Source organism: Natator depressus, chromosome 11, assembly GCF_965152275.1.
Source record: "Natator depressus isolate rNatDep1 chromosome 11, rNatDep2.hap1, whole genome shotgun sequence".
In the NCBI taxonomy this organism is placed as follows: Eukaryota; Metazoa; Chordata; order Testudines; family Cheloniidae; genus Natator; species Natator depressus.
In genome coordinates, this window is record NC_134244.1 from 67,291,071 (window position 1) to 67,307,997 (window position 16,927).

General features: G+C 43.1%; 2 protein-coding genes across 2 annotated transcripts in view; one reads left to right on the plus strand and one right to left on the minus strand.

The window, feature by feature from the left end:
* The window catches only part of VWC2L (von Willebrand factor C domain containing 2 like), a 122,689-nt gene that overhangs the window by 104,636 nt on the left and 1,126 nt on the right, over positions 1-16,927 (plus strand). The gene's annotated exons all lie outside the window — the stretch shown is intronic.
* BARD1 (BRCA1 associated RING domain 1) overlaps positions 15,026-16,927 on the minus strand; it is a 66,089-nt gene continuing 64,187 nt past the window's right edge. Inside the window, exon 11 of the mRNA XM_074968106.1 lies at positions 15,026-16,698. Within this exon, the coding sequence (XP_074824207.1) occupies positions 16,366-16,698 (333 nt within the window). The 3' untranslated portion in view covers positions 15,026-16,365. The remainder of the gene's footprint in view (positions 16,699-16,927) is intronic.

Below are 16,927 nucleotides of genomic sequence, written 5' to 3' on the forward strand. Positions count from 1 at the left end.
GGGTCGTTGTAAAGGGTCACTTTCTTCCATGGTTTCAAGAGCTGCCTGAAAAACCTGCAACAAATAAGCTATTCAGGGAATGTTGCCTTTATTCTTCCGTTTGAAAACAGGTCACCAAATTATCAAATGTATTCAGTCTTTGAAATTATTTGGGAATTTTTTCCTGGTGAAATTCAAGACCATGCCCCACTTAAATACCACTTGCCCACTTAGGGGATTCATCTGCCAAAACTTCATTGAGAACGTCTGCAATGTGCCCAGAACTTTGTGCTGTGTTGCCTAGTTTTAATGTTTGTTGTCTGATTGGATGATTCATGTAACTAACCAACACGCCACAAAAGACAAACTGTGATTGGAGGAACTGAAAAGCTATTTGGGGCATGGACTGTCTTGTGTTCTATGTTTGAAAGGGGCCGAGAGCAGTGGGGTCCGGGCCCATTATTCAATGGTGCTATGTTACTACAATTCATATACAATTCCTCGGTGCTATGTTACTACAATTCATATAATTGATCGTCTTGCCTCTCTTTCTCATTAAAGCTTTCATAGCTGAATCCTGTTGTGAAACTTCCTAGGACGAGGACTGCATAAAACATTGTTTTTCTTTTTTCTGATACCCTGTGGTATTACCATGAATCGTTAACACTAAGCTGCAACAGTCAAAATGAAGGAACAGAATACATTGTGAGGTAGTTAGACCACATAAAAAGAGACAATCCCTGCCCTAAGAAGAAAAGAAGTACTTGTGGCATCTTAGAGACTAACAAATTTATTTGAGCATAAGCTTTCGTGAGCTACAGCTCACTGCATCAGATGCATGTAGTGGAAAATAAAGTGGGGAGATTTTATATACACAGAGAACATGAAACAATGGGTGTTACCATACAGACTGTAACAAGAGTGATCAGGAAAGGTGAGCTATTACCAGCAGGAGAGCGGGGGCGGGGGAAGAGGGGGAACCATTTGTAGTGATAATCAAGGTGGGCCATTTCCAGCAGTGGACAAGAACAGTAGGGGGGGAAATAAACAAGGGAAGTAGTTTTACTTTGTGTAATGACACATCCACTCCCAGTCTTTATTCAAGCCTAAGTTAATTGTATCCAGTTTGCAAATTAATTCCAATTCAGCAGTCTCTCGGAGTCTGTTTTTGAAGTTTTTTTATTGAAGAATTGCCACTTTCAGGTCTGTAATCGAGTGAGCAGAGATATTGAAGTGTTCTCCGACTGGTTTTTGAATGTTATAATTCTTGACGTCTGATTTGTGTCCATTTATTCTTTTACGTAGAGACTGTCCAGTTTGACCAATGTACATGGCTGAGGGGCATTGCTGGCACATAATGGCATATATCACATTGGTAGATGTGCAGGTGAACGAGCCTCTGATAGTGTGGCTGATGTGATTAGGCCCGATGATGGTGTCCCCTGAATAGATATGTGGACACGGTTGGCAACGGGCTTTGTTGCAAGGGTAAGTTCCTGGGTTAGTGTTTTTGTTGTGTGGTTGCTGGTGAGTATTTGCTTCAGAACACAAATCAGATGTCAAGAATGATAACATTCAAAAACCAGTTGGAGAACACTTCAATCTCTTTGGTCACTTGATTACAGACCTAAAAGTGGCAATTCTTCAACAAAAAAACGTCAAAAACAGACTCCAACGAGAGACTGCTGCAGTGGAATTAATTTGCAAACTGGATACAATTAACTTAGGCTTGAATAAAGACTGCGAGTGGATGTGTCATTATACAAAGTAAAATTATTTCCCCTTGTTTATTTCCCCCCCTACTGTTCTTGTCAACTGCTGGAAATGGCCCACCCTGATTATGACTACAAAAGTTCCCCCCCCCCGGCTCTCCTGCTGGTAATAGCTCACCTTTCCTGATCACTCTTGTTACAGTCTGTACGGTAACACCCATTGTTTCATGTTCTCTGTGTATATAAAATCTCCCCACTGTATTTTCCACTGAATGCATCTGATGAAGTGAGCTGTAGCTCACAAAAGCTATTGCTCAAATACCTTTGTAAGTCTCTAAGGTGCCACAAGTCCTCCTTTTCTTTTTGCGGATACAGACTAACACGGCTGCTACTCTGAATCCCTGCCCTGTAGAGTTTACTAACAGACAAAGTCTAGCAGGACAAACAGAGGCAAAGGGACATGCCCATGGTCACGACAAGAGGGCAATGACAGAGTTGGGAATAGAACTCAAGCCATGTGACATGTCCTGCCCACTATATCCTAGCTAGTCACATCGGGCAGAATTTACCCGCCCCCCTACAGAGGACCAGTGCTAGGGCTTTGCATCACGTAAGTCCCACTCAAGACATATTTCGAAGCCTTAAATGGGATTTAAGCAGTGCATACACTTTGTGCTGGCCTCTGCACTGTGAGAATTTTACCCATAGTCTGCTCCTGGTCCCGCTGAAGTCACCAGTAAAATTTCCATTGACCTAATAGTGCAAGACCAGGGTGTGATTCACAAAAAATCAGTCATTTGCAGGGTGTCTCCTAGTCATTAGTGAGGTTCACCCATAGGCTACATGACGGGGAGAGGACAAAAGAGAAATGCCTTTTGTTTCTTTCATGGAACACATTGCTAATATAATGCATGTGTCACACTACACTGTGAGCACTATAATGAGAATGGGTACCTCTGGTTCCATGTCTCCAGTTTCATAACAACATTCGTCATGAAGTTTGACTTCATTTTATGCCATTTTCCATTCTTATTTACGATTTTTTTTTGGTCATAGGAATGGTGTGTTAGAATGCTAATGTCTCCTACTGTTACTGCACATTGGGTGTATTATGGAGGTATGGGGCCTTGAGCTTTTCAATATTCTGTGGGCAGCTCTTATTAATTTAGGGATCAGAAATCAAAACCAAACACTACCTTCTTCTAAAGGAAAATGCAAGGTTACTCCTCTCTGCCCCATCCCTAATACTGGGAGAGGCACTTTGAGGGTCAATCTGTAAAATTATCAAGCTGAAGGAAATATGAACAGGATGGGAGACAACCTGGAGGAGTAGATGAGAAGGATAAAAGACAAGGGAAGGAGAAATATGACATACAAAAGAAGGAGCGTTGGACAGGATAGGCAGAGAGTATCGAGTTCTCTTTCAATGTCTTGTAGCATATACGAATGACACTGGGGTTGTTTTTCAAATGTCTTATCTTATCCACCACATCTACCCTATGTTATATTAAATAATATACCCACAAAATGTTCAGGAACTAAATAAATGCCATATAAATTCACACAATCATTTCATGAGCAAACCATTCCGGATAGGTGGTGTTGCTCGAATCTGGGAATTACCATCTGATGACGTACAGCTGGGAGTACTTTCTTCCTCCATCGCCAGCACACAGAAGAGGTCACTAGATGAAACAGATACTACACACCCCACTGTGCAGCGGTACAAAGGGCTACTACGCTTCTTCTCTGAAAGCTGCTGCTGTGGGGATGAAATACAAGCACATGCTGTGGGATTCACCAGGTCATGAGCCACGCGTCTTTCAAGCAGAAAAATAATCATCATTATAATATAATAATGTCCGGAAGCTGAAAATCAGACTTTAGCTCTCCAGTCAGGAATACTGTCGGGTTATTGACTTTTGGATACCTGACATAAGGGAGGATGCCACAAGTACTCTAAAGTGCCACAAGGTCTCCTCGTTCTTTCTGCTGATACAGACTAACACCCTGAATGTTATCAAAGGCTTTTTGTTGGTAAACTGCTCCAAAGATCATTGTAAGATTACGCGCAATTGAAAAATATAGATTGAGGAATCATTAAGGTAGAATTAAAGTGCCAAGGAATTTTTGACTTGAACACGCAATCCCTAATAGGGCAAGGGACATTGTATTCAACACCTTCCAGAATCAAGCCTTAACCACTGATAAAGCTATATAGTGCTATTCTAGCTTAATTAGCCTGGAGATGCTAATATTCCTGACCTTTCACAGTTCTGTGGGTTTGAAGCCTGGGAGTTGGATTACGGCACATCTAAGATTTGGTGAATCATAAATACAAAGCCCCAGACAGTGAGCCACTGATGAGAGAAAACAACTTCTCATGAAATTTACTAAAACACCACATCAAATTAGGCACAGTTCTGATGCATTGTCTTGGAGGCTTGGTGGTTGTGGCCATTCGCTTAACAGGGTTTAAGTCCATTGTATCAGTGGTTCTCAGCCAGGGATATGCATGCCCCTGGGGGTACGCAGAGATCTTCTAAGGGAATACATCAGCTCATCTAGATATTTGCCTAGTTTTACAACAGGCTACATAAATAGCACTAGTGAAGTCAGTACAGACTAAAATTTCATGCAATTACTTGTTTACACCGCTCTATATACTGAAATGTACGATATTAATATTCCAACTTATTTATTTTACAATTATATGGTAAAAATAAGAAAATAAGCAATTTTTCAGTAATAGTGTGCTGTGACACTTTTATATTTGTATATCTGATTTTGTAAGCAAGTAGTTTTTAAATTAGGTGAAACTTGGGGCACGCAAGACCAATCAGACTCCTGAAAGGGGCATAGTAGTCTGCGAGCCACAGTATTATATCATTTTGCCTGACCTTCCGTACAACATAGGCCATAGAATGGGGTAGGACAAGCTGTGTTATTTCTTTTTGGGTTGTCTTCTGTTCAACATACTGGGAATGTAACTGGGGTACACTTAAATGTGTGAAATCACTGTTTCTCATGTAATCCAGGACCTATGTGAGCTAGAAAGCCATTCCCAGTGGGATCTGTGCCAGGGAGACAAAATCTCAAAGATCTACACAATAGAATTTTTTATTGTTGAGACTAGTGTCTCAGAAAGCAGAGACCACATTACTTATGGTACAGTGAATGAATCAAGCTTCATCGACAATATTTAATCAGAGCAACATTAATAGCACAAACGGGTCTCAGATACAGGATTTCAAGTGCTTCATGCCCTTTTAAGTCCTTGTGAATTTCCAGAAATTGGTTGTCTTGTACTAACAAATAAAAAAACCTAATGGATGTACATTAACCTTTTGGTAGTAGATTTCCTGATACTAGCTACTAATGCAAAAATCCATTAGTTGGCATTGTCTGGGAATCAGGACATGAAGGATCATAATGTCGAGAATTAGCCTGCAAAAGTCTGATGCAGAAGTGGTGCCCCAAGGCAAGGCGTTTTGAGGAGAAAGTTGAATAAAGAAAATCTACACAGGTTTAGTTTAGCACAGTGTTACTGTATGGAAGATCTTTAAAAGGCCCTCAAAACTGAGGATTTTGAAAAAGATCCTCTCTTATTTAGTACCCCACAAATAATATGACTGTCCAGCCCACATAAGTGGCCATATAGTTTACCTCTCTTGCATTTTCCTAAGTTTTTGAGTGCTTGACTTTACAACTTTAATGTTCATTTAACTTAGGGTTTTTTAATATAATACTTTAACTTTGCAAAGGAGTCGTCCATACAGTGAACTAGTTAGACGTGTATTTTCCCCCCCACTATTAGGAATTGTATAGGATTCCCTTCAGTGAAGAACAATCACTTCATGAAGGTCCTGCGTCCACTCTCTCTCATCACTTTCACATCAATCTATTTATAATTCAGTTTTTTAACATGCTAAGTTTAATATCAGCTAAGGCGTGTGCATGTGTGAGAGAAGCAGAGAGCCCATCATCGACTTTTAAGTTTGTGAATATGGATCACATCCTATGGGCTCATTATATACCCTGCTCTCCATGCTCAGATGCATTTCACTTAAGAGATCAAATATTTTAAAAAATGTAAAAAGATTTATTGCCCTGCAGGACTGAAAGGAAATTGTGATTTAGCCTCATAAGTAATGATAGTTTTAGGAAGATTGTTGTCAAACGAGGACAAAATATAGCTTAATTGGCCATCTGGAATCCATTTGGAACATCGCAGGATGAACTCTGTGAATCTACTTCTTCATAATACCACACACCAAGGGCGACAGTCTGAGCACAGGACTGGGGAAGAGGGGCCAAAGAGAAAAGATGGTGCAGTTAGGCTCTTGGCGTGGACTCAGGAGATCCAGGTTCAATTTCCAGCTCTGCCACAGCCTGCTGGTGTGACCTTGAGCATTTCACTGACTCTCTCTGTGCCTCAGAGCCTTGGCTGTAACATCAGAACAGTGCTGCCTATGTCTTGTCGAGTCACATGGTGAAATCTTCAGGTCTCTGGCCGTGTGCACGTACAACCCTCTGCACAGTTAGAGCTGGGCAGGAATTCCCCGCAAGAATGTTTGAGATTTTGAAAATGTTTCCTGTTCTGACCCGCGATGCAATCTCTGCATCTTTGTGAACCAAAAATACCCCTCCCCTCCCCGGCCCTGATTTTTTGGCTCATAATAATTTCAAACAGTTTCCATTTTTGACCTTTTTATTTTTTAAATATGGTTGTTCTAAATTAATTTCATTGTGGAAGGAAAAAGTTGGTTGGAACTAAAAAACGGGAAAGTGTCCAAAGACCCCCCCATTTCAACACTCTTCACTTCCGTTTTTCTCCCTCCATAGAGGAACTTTGTCAAAACCAACCCTTTCCCGCAAACAGCTTTGGATTCCACAAATCTGCATTTTCCAATGGCAAAAAAAAAGAAAGAAAGAGAGAGAGGTTTAGTCAAAAAATTCTCCATCAGTTCTAAATACAACAGACCCTTGCACTTCTTGGCTGCTGGGGCTGCGGCCGGACCACTAATAAGGATTTAAGCCACCATTGCAGCTTCTTTATCTAGGGGCCTTTTGTGCAGTACCAGTCACCAGGGTACTGAGATGTTAGTAAACATGATAATAATCATTTGAAATGGACTCTTTGTCTACCTCCTGAGGGTCATCCACTTAAACATGGAGGCGCTCTCTTTCCTTCTCTCCTCCTCCTGCTCTCTCTTGCACCTCGCTCTTCTATTCACTCACCGCCTGAGAAGCTCATTGCTCCCCCAAGGCTACTGCTCCACTCCAAGTGGCTGATCTTGAAGCCTATACTTAGTGTGAGTGCCATGGGTATATTACCCAAGTAAGCACTAGGGAAGACCTGCAAATCTTAGGGAATATGCCTTGTGAATGACATGTGGCATGACGTTCAATACCTGATAAGCCGGGAGTTGTGTGAAGCTGACAATTTATTATATGCAGAGATTCTGGGCTGTGTTTTCAGAACAGTTAACCCAGGCACAACCTGCTCCTGGGGCTGGACGACAACACAACTCAGCAGCGGCTTTAGTCGCCCTGCCGCAGGTGCGCACCGACAAATGGCTCCGGGAAGGGATGCAGGCTGATACCGTTATGCGGAGAGCTTGCCATAACCATCTCTTTCAGAAAGGTGCTTTGAGAACCAAGTTGCTTCATGGCTCTAACATCAGCGGCACTAATGAGGCTCCGTGCTGACACAATTGGTGCCCTGAGCCAAACTGATGAGGAAATAAAAGCAAGAATAATGGGATTTTCATGGGCTCGCAAACACGTAATTTGGTGGATTACAACAATAATGGATACAATTTGCAAAATGCAAATAGCTTTCAGTCAAAGACGGCTCCCTCTCCTCTCGCCACCTCCCACGAAGGCTGCTGAGGATGGGTTAGAGCTCTCAGCGTGAATCAAGTTCCATATTTAACGCTTATGGGTCTTCTAGCTGAGGCCATAAAGTCGAGGCCCCTTCTGCTTGTGTGGGGGCATTAAAGCTTGGATCAGACGATATTCCAGAAGAGCAGGGGTTTGCGCTAGTGTAATTGGCCAGGATTTCTCTATCCCCTCCCTCACTGTGCACTGGATGGCTGCCACCCCAGATGCAGGTCAGTGGCATTATACAATCACTGAGGCCACTTCACACCCCTCTGCAGTGAAAAGGGCCAGTTCAGACCCACTTTAAAAGGCCCTTTATTGCCACAGGAGTGTAAAGCAGCCTTAGTATAAATGAGAGCTCAAGCTAGACCTGCATATGTTCTACACAGTGCATCTGACCTATCATCATGTTTGCTGATACACTCCGACTACATAGCAAGGCAGCCATAAATCCATCTTAACTGGTTGGTCAGGCCAGCTACACGTCGGGTTTGCCTTGCCAGCGTGGTGCAAAGCAGTCAGAATGTGACCCATACGCCAGGAGGTCTGCTCAGATCCCCATTGACTTCACTGGTGCCCCACGAAAGCACAAGAGTGAAGCACAATGCAAGGCCAGGGCCACTGTTTGCAGCATGCTTTGGGATCCTTCGGGATGAAAGAAGGTGTGCAAACATAAGCATATTATGGGACAAGGACTCAAGCATGTAGTGCCTTTTTCAATCCCCTCCCCATGGTAAGTGTGATACAGTTGCACCATGGAAGCACTTGTGTCTCAGACACACGCTCTGGTGGTGCTCCCGCCTCCGGCTGGACGCTCCCCAGTCTGTGGGGTTTGGAGCCCACCTCACTGGGCTCCTTATGCCCTTTAAGTCTCCTGGGTCAGAACGCAGTCCAGGCACTGCCCCCGGCTAGGGTCTCTAGACACACTCTTGGGGTGTTGCTCCTCTGTCTAGCAGCCCTGCCTGAGAAGTGAAACCACAAGTTCAACTGTCTAGTCCCTAATGCGAACCCCTCAGGTTCCCTCATAACTGAAGTGCACCCTCTCTCAAAACTCCGGCCATGTGCGTGCTCCAGGTTGCAGCATCACTCTTTAGGGCATGTGACAGGGAAAGTAACAGACATTTTGCATGGATCAGCTCCTTCATTTTTAATTCAAACTTAAAACCACTGGCTCCACCTGCAAGACTTTCCCTTTCTTCTATTAAAGTTGTCTGCGACCAATTATTTACACTCTAAAGTAAATCCTTTCTGAATAAATCATATACAATAATAGAAATAAAGAAACGGTAACTTACTATAACAGTGGGTCTTCAAGATGTGATGCAGATGGGTAATCCACGTAGGTGTGCATGCATCCAGTCCACCAGAGCTGGAGAATTTTGCCTAGTAGTATCCATAGAGGGGCCGCACTGATGCCTTATGGCCACAGCCCCTCCCCGGGCTACCTGAGGCAGCTCCCCCACACCGCCCTTCAGTTCCTTTGCACTGAATGCCCAGAGACTAGACTCCAATGCAGAGGGGACAGAGGATGGGTCGCACAACACGTCTGCATCAAGTAACCGTTTCTTCTTCTTCTAGTGGATGCAGCCATGTATAGCACTTAGGTGACTCACAAGCAGCGCCCACAGGAGGCAGGGCTCAGAGACTGTCTAAACAAGGATTGCAGGACTGCCCACCCAACGCTTGCGTCCACTCTGGTTGATGTGGTAATAGCGTAATGGTTCATGAATGTATGCATCAATGACCACGTGGCAGCCCTCAGATATCCCCTATTGAGATGTCACTGAGGAACTACTGACATTGCTTGAGCTCGCACCCACTGAGGAGGTGCCATCAAAGCTATTTTGTATGCAGTCTTGATACAAGATGATATCCACATAGAGATCATAGGTGAAGAGACCACTTGCCCCTTCATACAATCTGCATTTGAGACAAACAGATGAGGAGAAGCACCAAATGGTTTAGTCCTGTCCAGGTAGAAGGCTAGACATCACTTGACGTCTACAGTGTGGAGACGCTGCTCCTCCGGAGATGAACGCAGCTTAGGAAAGAACACAGGCAAACATACCACCTAGCTCAAATGAAACCAAGAGACCACCTTAGACAAAAAGTTTGGGTGCAGCTATAAAGTTACTTTATCTTTAGAGAATTGTGTGTAGGGAGGCCGTGCCATCAAAGCCTGCAGCTCACAGACCCGCCTTGCAGATATTATTCCCGCCAGGCATGCACGTTTCTCACACAAAAGCGGGAAGGGACAAGATGCCAGAGGCTCGAACGGTGGTTCCATTAAGGCCGCCAGGACCACGTTAAGGTCTCACACTGGAACGACTCTTGGCTTGGTGGGTGGAGGCGAAGAAGTCCTTTGAGAAATCTTGCATTGGAAAAGACTGATCTTCCATGAGTGAGGGGTGAAATGCTGAACTTGGGACTAGATGCGCTCTCAGTGAGCTGAGCGCAAGGCCCGCAGGCTGAGGATGTAGCCAGTACTCCAAGATGTACTGGGTAGATGCCAGCATCAATTGAACTCTGGGGGCGAATGACCACACTGAAAACCACTTCCACTGAGCTGTATAGGCCATTCTGGGAGAGGGCTTTCTATTATTAAGGAGAACCTGTTGGACAGCTGTCAAGCAATGCCCTCCCTCCTCACTCAACCACAAAGCACCCATACTGGGAGATGCAAGGACCTGAGCCTGGGATGCAAGGTATGACCGTGATTCTGTGAGGGTAGGTTAGGATGGAGAAGAAAGGGTATGAGAGGCTGAACTGACAGCATGAGAAGGTCAGAGAACCAACTCTTCACCATCCCTGGGAAATGAGGATGAGCTTGGCCCCATCCGTTTTCAGCTTGAGGCTGACCTATGGAATGATCGGGCTTGGGGGGGAAGTGTGCAGGAGCTCCACGTGCCAGCGCAGATGGAAGGCATCAGAGAGGGAGCCTGAACTAAGGCCCTCGCAAGAGCAGAACAGATGGCATTTCCTGTTGTCCCTTGTAGCAAATGGGTCAATCGTCAGAATGCCCCAAGCTGTAAAGACAGCCCACAGGACACTTCCCTACGCGGTATCAGGGAATGGTTACAGGGACCTGCTCCAACCTGTATGCCAGCATTAACACCACACCAATCCATACACTGTCCGGAGGAGGCAGAAGAGTCATGGAGTGGTCACAACTGGTCTTATACAACCATTTCCTCGATGGGGAATGGCTCCACTGTCTCTTTGGTGAGGTGCCAGGTCCAGAGCGCAAAACAGCAGCTCTCTCAGAACCTGAGGGCGACCTCCGGTCTGATGTAGGCCTCAGTGCCGAAGCAAGACGCATGGTCTGTTGGAGCAGGTGCTGCTTTAGGAGAAGGTCTCTAAGCCACCCGAGTCTGTTTCATGAATGATGTGCACATCGAACATTGCTCTTTGACATGAGCCTTGCCCAAGCAGAGCAAGCACCGCATGTGGGGAATGCTGGGAATCACTTCTCCCCCAGACACAAAGGACAGTGCTTACACCCTGGTGAGGGCATCCCCAGGGAAATACGCAACTAACCCTAAATCTAACACACACTAGGGCACTAACTATATATAACTAGAAAAAAATCACTGAGATGGAGGATTGTGATATTAAACCACACAGAGCTCCGACTCCAGCCACAGGCTGAGTGGGGTCAGGGCAGCACTGCCTCAGACAGCCAGGGCAGGGACGATAGCCATGAAACATGAACACCGCCCCTCTATGACTACTGCTATGCAAGATTCTCCTGCTCCGGTGTGCTGGGCACACACACACCTAAGTGGAATACATGGCTGCATCTACTAGAAGAAGAATCAGGGATTGCAATCCCATATTTTCATGTAAAACACAAAGTTTGACTTGGAAAACACCTTCAACACCTGAGTAATGTATTGGGGGTTGGTGGAAATGAAACAATTATCAGTTAAACATCAGCATACCAGGTCTGTTCTCATGTGGTGCTCCCATCTATTTCAATGGGAGATGAGAATGCTAAGGACCTTGAAATATCACTCCTAATATTTATGACCAGAAGACTCAAAATTCCAAAAGAACACCTTCAAAGGGGCAATCCAACACTCATTACTGTCAATCTGAGCCTGTTTGCTTCACTGAGCACTGGATTTCTCCCTAAGGGCTGATTTTTCAAGTGCTCAGTACCCATAACGCCGGGGCAACTTTTCCAAAGAGTTTAAGATCCCAATGAGGCACAAAAAAAAGTGGCCAGATCTTCCATGGAGCCCAGAACATTGGGTGCTGAGCTCTTCGGAAAATCTGGCCATAAATGGTTCAACAGGTGCTGCTGAGCACTTCTGAAAATCTGGCCCTTAATTAGGGGTTTAAATTGGTGCCAAGCTTTTTGGAAAATTGGGTCTATGTCCAAGAGCCTGAACGGGGTTTATTTGGTCAGGAAGTTTCCTGTGTTTCTCACTGCGCCAGTTAAGGTATCTTTCAGCAAGCAATTTCTCTAAAAATGCCATGTCTAGAAATGGTCTTCCATGGCGGGCCATCATTTGAAAACAATGGCTCAGTGTGATTTCATGCCTGAAAGGTTTTACTGCTTGGTGTTTGACAAGTGTGTTAAAAGCAAAGAATTGGGAATCTGATGGCTTGGAGGTGGGGGTGACCCTCCTAGCCTTTAATTGTAGTCTCCTTGCTACAGTTAAATTAAATTAACACTTGTGTTAATGACAGTTTCTCTATTAAACCTTCTGCCTATGGCCATAAAAGAATTGCTCAGGGTTGGTGGAGTTTAAAACACAATCTGGAAACTGTTCAATGGGGGCTCTGGATGGCTTAAACACAATATATCTTTGTTGCCCAGTCAATGGTACTTGACTTGATTACCTTCCTCACTAACAGCAGCCAATAGTCACAGCTTCTGGAGCCAGACCCTGATCCAAAAGAATTCAGTGGAAATACTCCCACTGATGTCAAGGGGCTTTGCATTCAGGCCACGGGATGTGCCTCTAAAGGGGTGTGTCCGGTGGTGACAGGAGTCACAGCTGGAACTCCTGCTTTCGGTGCCTCACTCAGTGCGTGACCTTGGGCATGTCTGTCTGGTTTACTGATCTGCAGCCCAGCACGATACTGCTCTTAGCTGCCAAATCGTCCCTCCAACGGTGCCTGACTCCCGGCTGCCAATCCCTCCACCTCCTCTGGCACCTCTACAATGCAGTTCGTGTTATCAGCAGTGTGAAAAATTCACACTGCTGCCACAGCACAAGATAAATGGGGGAAAAATAACTCCAAACCAGAGGCCTTGGTATTGAATTGAATATTAATGTAGATAACACAATCTCCTATTATACTGTCCATATTAATATTTCATTCAAGAAAAGACCTTTGGATTTTATTTCACGCTGTGGCAGAAATTTAAATTTTGCTACAGAATTTAATCCAGAGTGGCCCAGCTTCAGTGTGGCACACTGATTTCTGGAAGAACTAAATGGAGTCAAAAACACTCTCTGAAGGCAAACAGAACAGAATGGAAAGTGTTTAATTATGAGAACTGTACAGTGGTCAGAGCACTGGGCTGGGAACCAGGAGAGCTAAGTTCTGTTCCTGGCTCTGCTACATGACCTTTATGCTTCTCTTCCCATCTCTTTGTCTGTCTTGTCTATTTAGCTGTGTAGGCCAGCTTTTGCTGATTAAGCACTTGTAAAGGCCTCATTACCATTACAGGAGTACCCAGTAGACATTAATGATTTTATCCTCAACAGCCCAGCGAGGCAGAAGTATTCTCTCCATTTCACAGATGGGGAACTTTGTCTCAAACAGACTGAGTGACCTCCCCAAGGTCACACAGCAAGTCTGTGGCAGAGACAGGTGTTGAACCTGTTTACAATGATTAGTAAGAGTTGTGGATTGCAATCAAGATTCGGAACCAGGAAGCTCAAACGTTTAAAATTGGCCCCAAATGCTTCAAAAGGGGTTCTAGGCGTGCCCTTGTTTGGCCTTTTACAGAAGTAAAGCTACAGAATCCTAACTTTTGTGAAATCTGAACAGCGTTTCTGTTTTCTGCATCTTCGATTCTTTGTCTACATCAAATAAATAATTCCCTTTGCAGCAGTAACCTCACCAGGTCATACTATGGAATCAAATACCCAAAGCACTTGGAAATCAAATTAAATTAATGTGAGGGTACAGCTTTTTTTAAATAAGCAGCAAGTCAAAAAATTTAACAGTAAATGTAAACTATACTAAGTACTAGAGTTGAAACACTCAACGTGAATACTGCTATACTGGTTCTCTTAGCAGATTTTAAAAAATTCTTGTGTAGTCTCAAATATATATATTTATTTTTTACAGAATTATTCCATCTTCTAGCCCTAAAACTGGCCCTGATCCTGCAATTATTCCTATAGGCAGATTCTGGTACCTACACAGAGCCCCCTTGAAATCAACAAGGGTCTGACTGCAGAGAAAATCTTGCAAGATCTGGGCCCAAGTTTATGACTTTTGTATGTTCTGCTGAGAAGACTAGATAACACTCGGTCTGATGTTATATGGTTCTTGCAGCATTTCATAGAAACCCGGCTTGGAAATGTGATCTAGTTCAGAAAAACACAAAAGTCCACTTGTGAGCAAACCAGATAAACTTAGGAGGATGTGGGTTTTTTTCTGTCCCCTGACATTGGGTAGTGGCAACTTTATAGTTTCTAATCTCACTTCTATTCAGTCCTTAATTCCCATGTGTGTGATTTAGAATTTGCAGCTCCCCTAAACCTCCCCAAATGGTGGATTCTCCACTTAAAATTCTGAGGAGAGTGATTAGATTAGTAAATCCTTAAAGGGTTAAACTCCCTGTTGGTGTAAAGCTGTGCTCCATGACAACAGCAATGAATGAGTCTTATTTTTATGAAGTATACCATAGTCTATTACTTACATTTGATATTTCGCTGTTAACTACCAGTGTCAAAATAAATTAATGGATACATGTTCGCCTCTGTAGTGTTCACTCACATCATTTGCTTATTCACAGAAATCAGCAGTTTGCAACAGTTACTCCGTTAATCAGTGAAATTTGTGCGCACGCTTGCATACACAAAGCCAAGTGCATGAGACCTGCTTTTAGTATACGGTGACAGTCCGCAGGCTACCCAGGATAAATGAGAGATCTACATCCTGGGGACTTCAGCTCCTAAAGTCACTTTGCCGCTTCTGAAAATTTTACCCATTGTACTGTCTGTGAAGAAAGCAACACTCCACAAAGAGTTCCATGGAGAAAAATGGAAATGGCCTACAATCCCCAGTGACAATGGCTATAGAAAAGAAATCATTTGTCCTTCCCCCAGAAGAGTCTCCCACAGACGGAATCTTTGTTGCGCTCAGCTGCTGTGTCGGGAATTTATGCAAATAATTCTGAAATTCTCGTTAAGTTATGTACAAGCTTCACATCTATTCTGCAGCTAAACTTACGTAATAAATTATTTGAGTCATTGGCACCATAAGTTTTATTACAAGCAATACAAAATGCGAACACAAAGGCTTGATCCCATCACACAGCCATCATCATCATCACATAGCAATCACTACAATCACACGGCTCCAAGTCATGATTATACCATATGCAACCTGCAGGATGAAAAGCTTCACAAGCCATTCGAATACATTGAAAAAAAGCGAGATTATAGACATTAACATAAACTGTGGTCAATTAAGAAAGCAATAAAGGATTCAATAAAAATCAGTGATTAGAACGAAATATGTAAAATGTCAAATTTCACTCAAATGCAATCAGGATAAATTTTTAATAAAAACTCTATTTTCTAAAAGGCATGATTTTATGCTTGTGGGTGCCGCAGTTTTCCCATTAAAGGGGCTATGATAGCAGTGATATGTGTAATACAATTACCATTTGTACGCATGGATAAAACAATTCTTACGATAGCTGTAATCTGACTCTTTAAATCTAACTTTTTTTTAAAAAAATCACACCTTAAATGAGATGCTATTTTGCTAGGATTTTTTTAAATTATATATTTACAGGTATGAAAGTGGAATGAGTTTTGATAATGACTCATATGCTGTTGTGAAACATTAAGAGTAGGTTAGGTCAAGATTTTTAAATAGAGGGGTGGGATTTTTCAGAAGTGCCTAAGTGACTTAAGACCACAAATCCTATTGAATGTCTAATGGGACTTGTCCTAAGTAACTTAGGTGGTTTTGCAAATACCACTTAGGAGTCTGAAGTTAGACTCCTAAATCTGTATTCATTTTCAAAAGTGCTGAGCACACAGCTACCTCAGATCTCAGTGAAATTAGGCAGATGCTGAAGTATGGTTTTAGGCATTTAACTTTAGGGTTCTATTTTTTAATTCTTGGCTTTAAAGGGAAATCTGACTATGTGATACTTACGGTAGAATGCTGTTAATTTATACATCACACATAAGAAATGGTGATTTCCTCCACTTTGAAGGGAAGGTTTGAACAACAAAGGGTGTTATAAAGGTTTCATGTTACAAAGACTTCATTATAAATTACAAAATACTATATGGAACATATATTAGTATGCTGAAATATAACAATTGAAAATTAGCTGTGTCAAATTAACTTAAAGTACATTTTTGATGCATTATCCTTATTTTTCATTGCTTGCTCATTTATTCACAAAATTCAGCAATCCACAGTGAGTCTCCCAGTCATTAATGGGTTCTACTGTGGTTTTAAGTGTGAATAATGAAGAGCGGTTTTAGCTTTTGATTCTAGACTGCCTAGCAGTGTGTTCCAACTGCTCAAGAGGCTCGGAGGTCATTTGTGAAACTTGTTCATGCTGCCGGGATATTCACTTTGTAACAGGTAACAGCTGAAATGACATCACACAGTCTATAAGCCAGCTGGAAGGGGCCATCCAGACTTTGCCTTGGCGAATTTTATCTGGGTTGTATTTAGAAGACACATCATAGATAACGTATTGTGTGCAGAAACTCTGGTCAGAACCAGGTTCGGCATGGTATGCCACTGTGTTGATGGTCTGTGTCACGTCGCTATCTGGCTTTGGCTGCCTAATGAGGATCTGTCCTCCTGCTGCTTTAACCAGCTCTATGAGATCATTCTTCTGGTGGTGGTTGAAAGTTCCCCAAAAATAGAAGTAGCAGCCATCAAACAACTTAGGCAGCTAAGAAAAAAAAAAAACAAGAAATAGAATAAGTACAGGGATCCACAGCTCAGCATATGATGGGGAAGTCAAAGGAACAAGCATTAGCTCAATAGGTGCATCAGAAAATATAGGCTAAGTTGTGCAACAAGTTACCATTCCAGTTTCTAGAAACCTCAATATACGTTTCCAACCAATTAAAGCTAGTCTCTGAAAGGCATTTACTTAGACTGTAAGCTCCCTGGGGCAA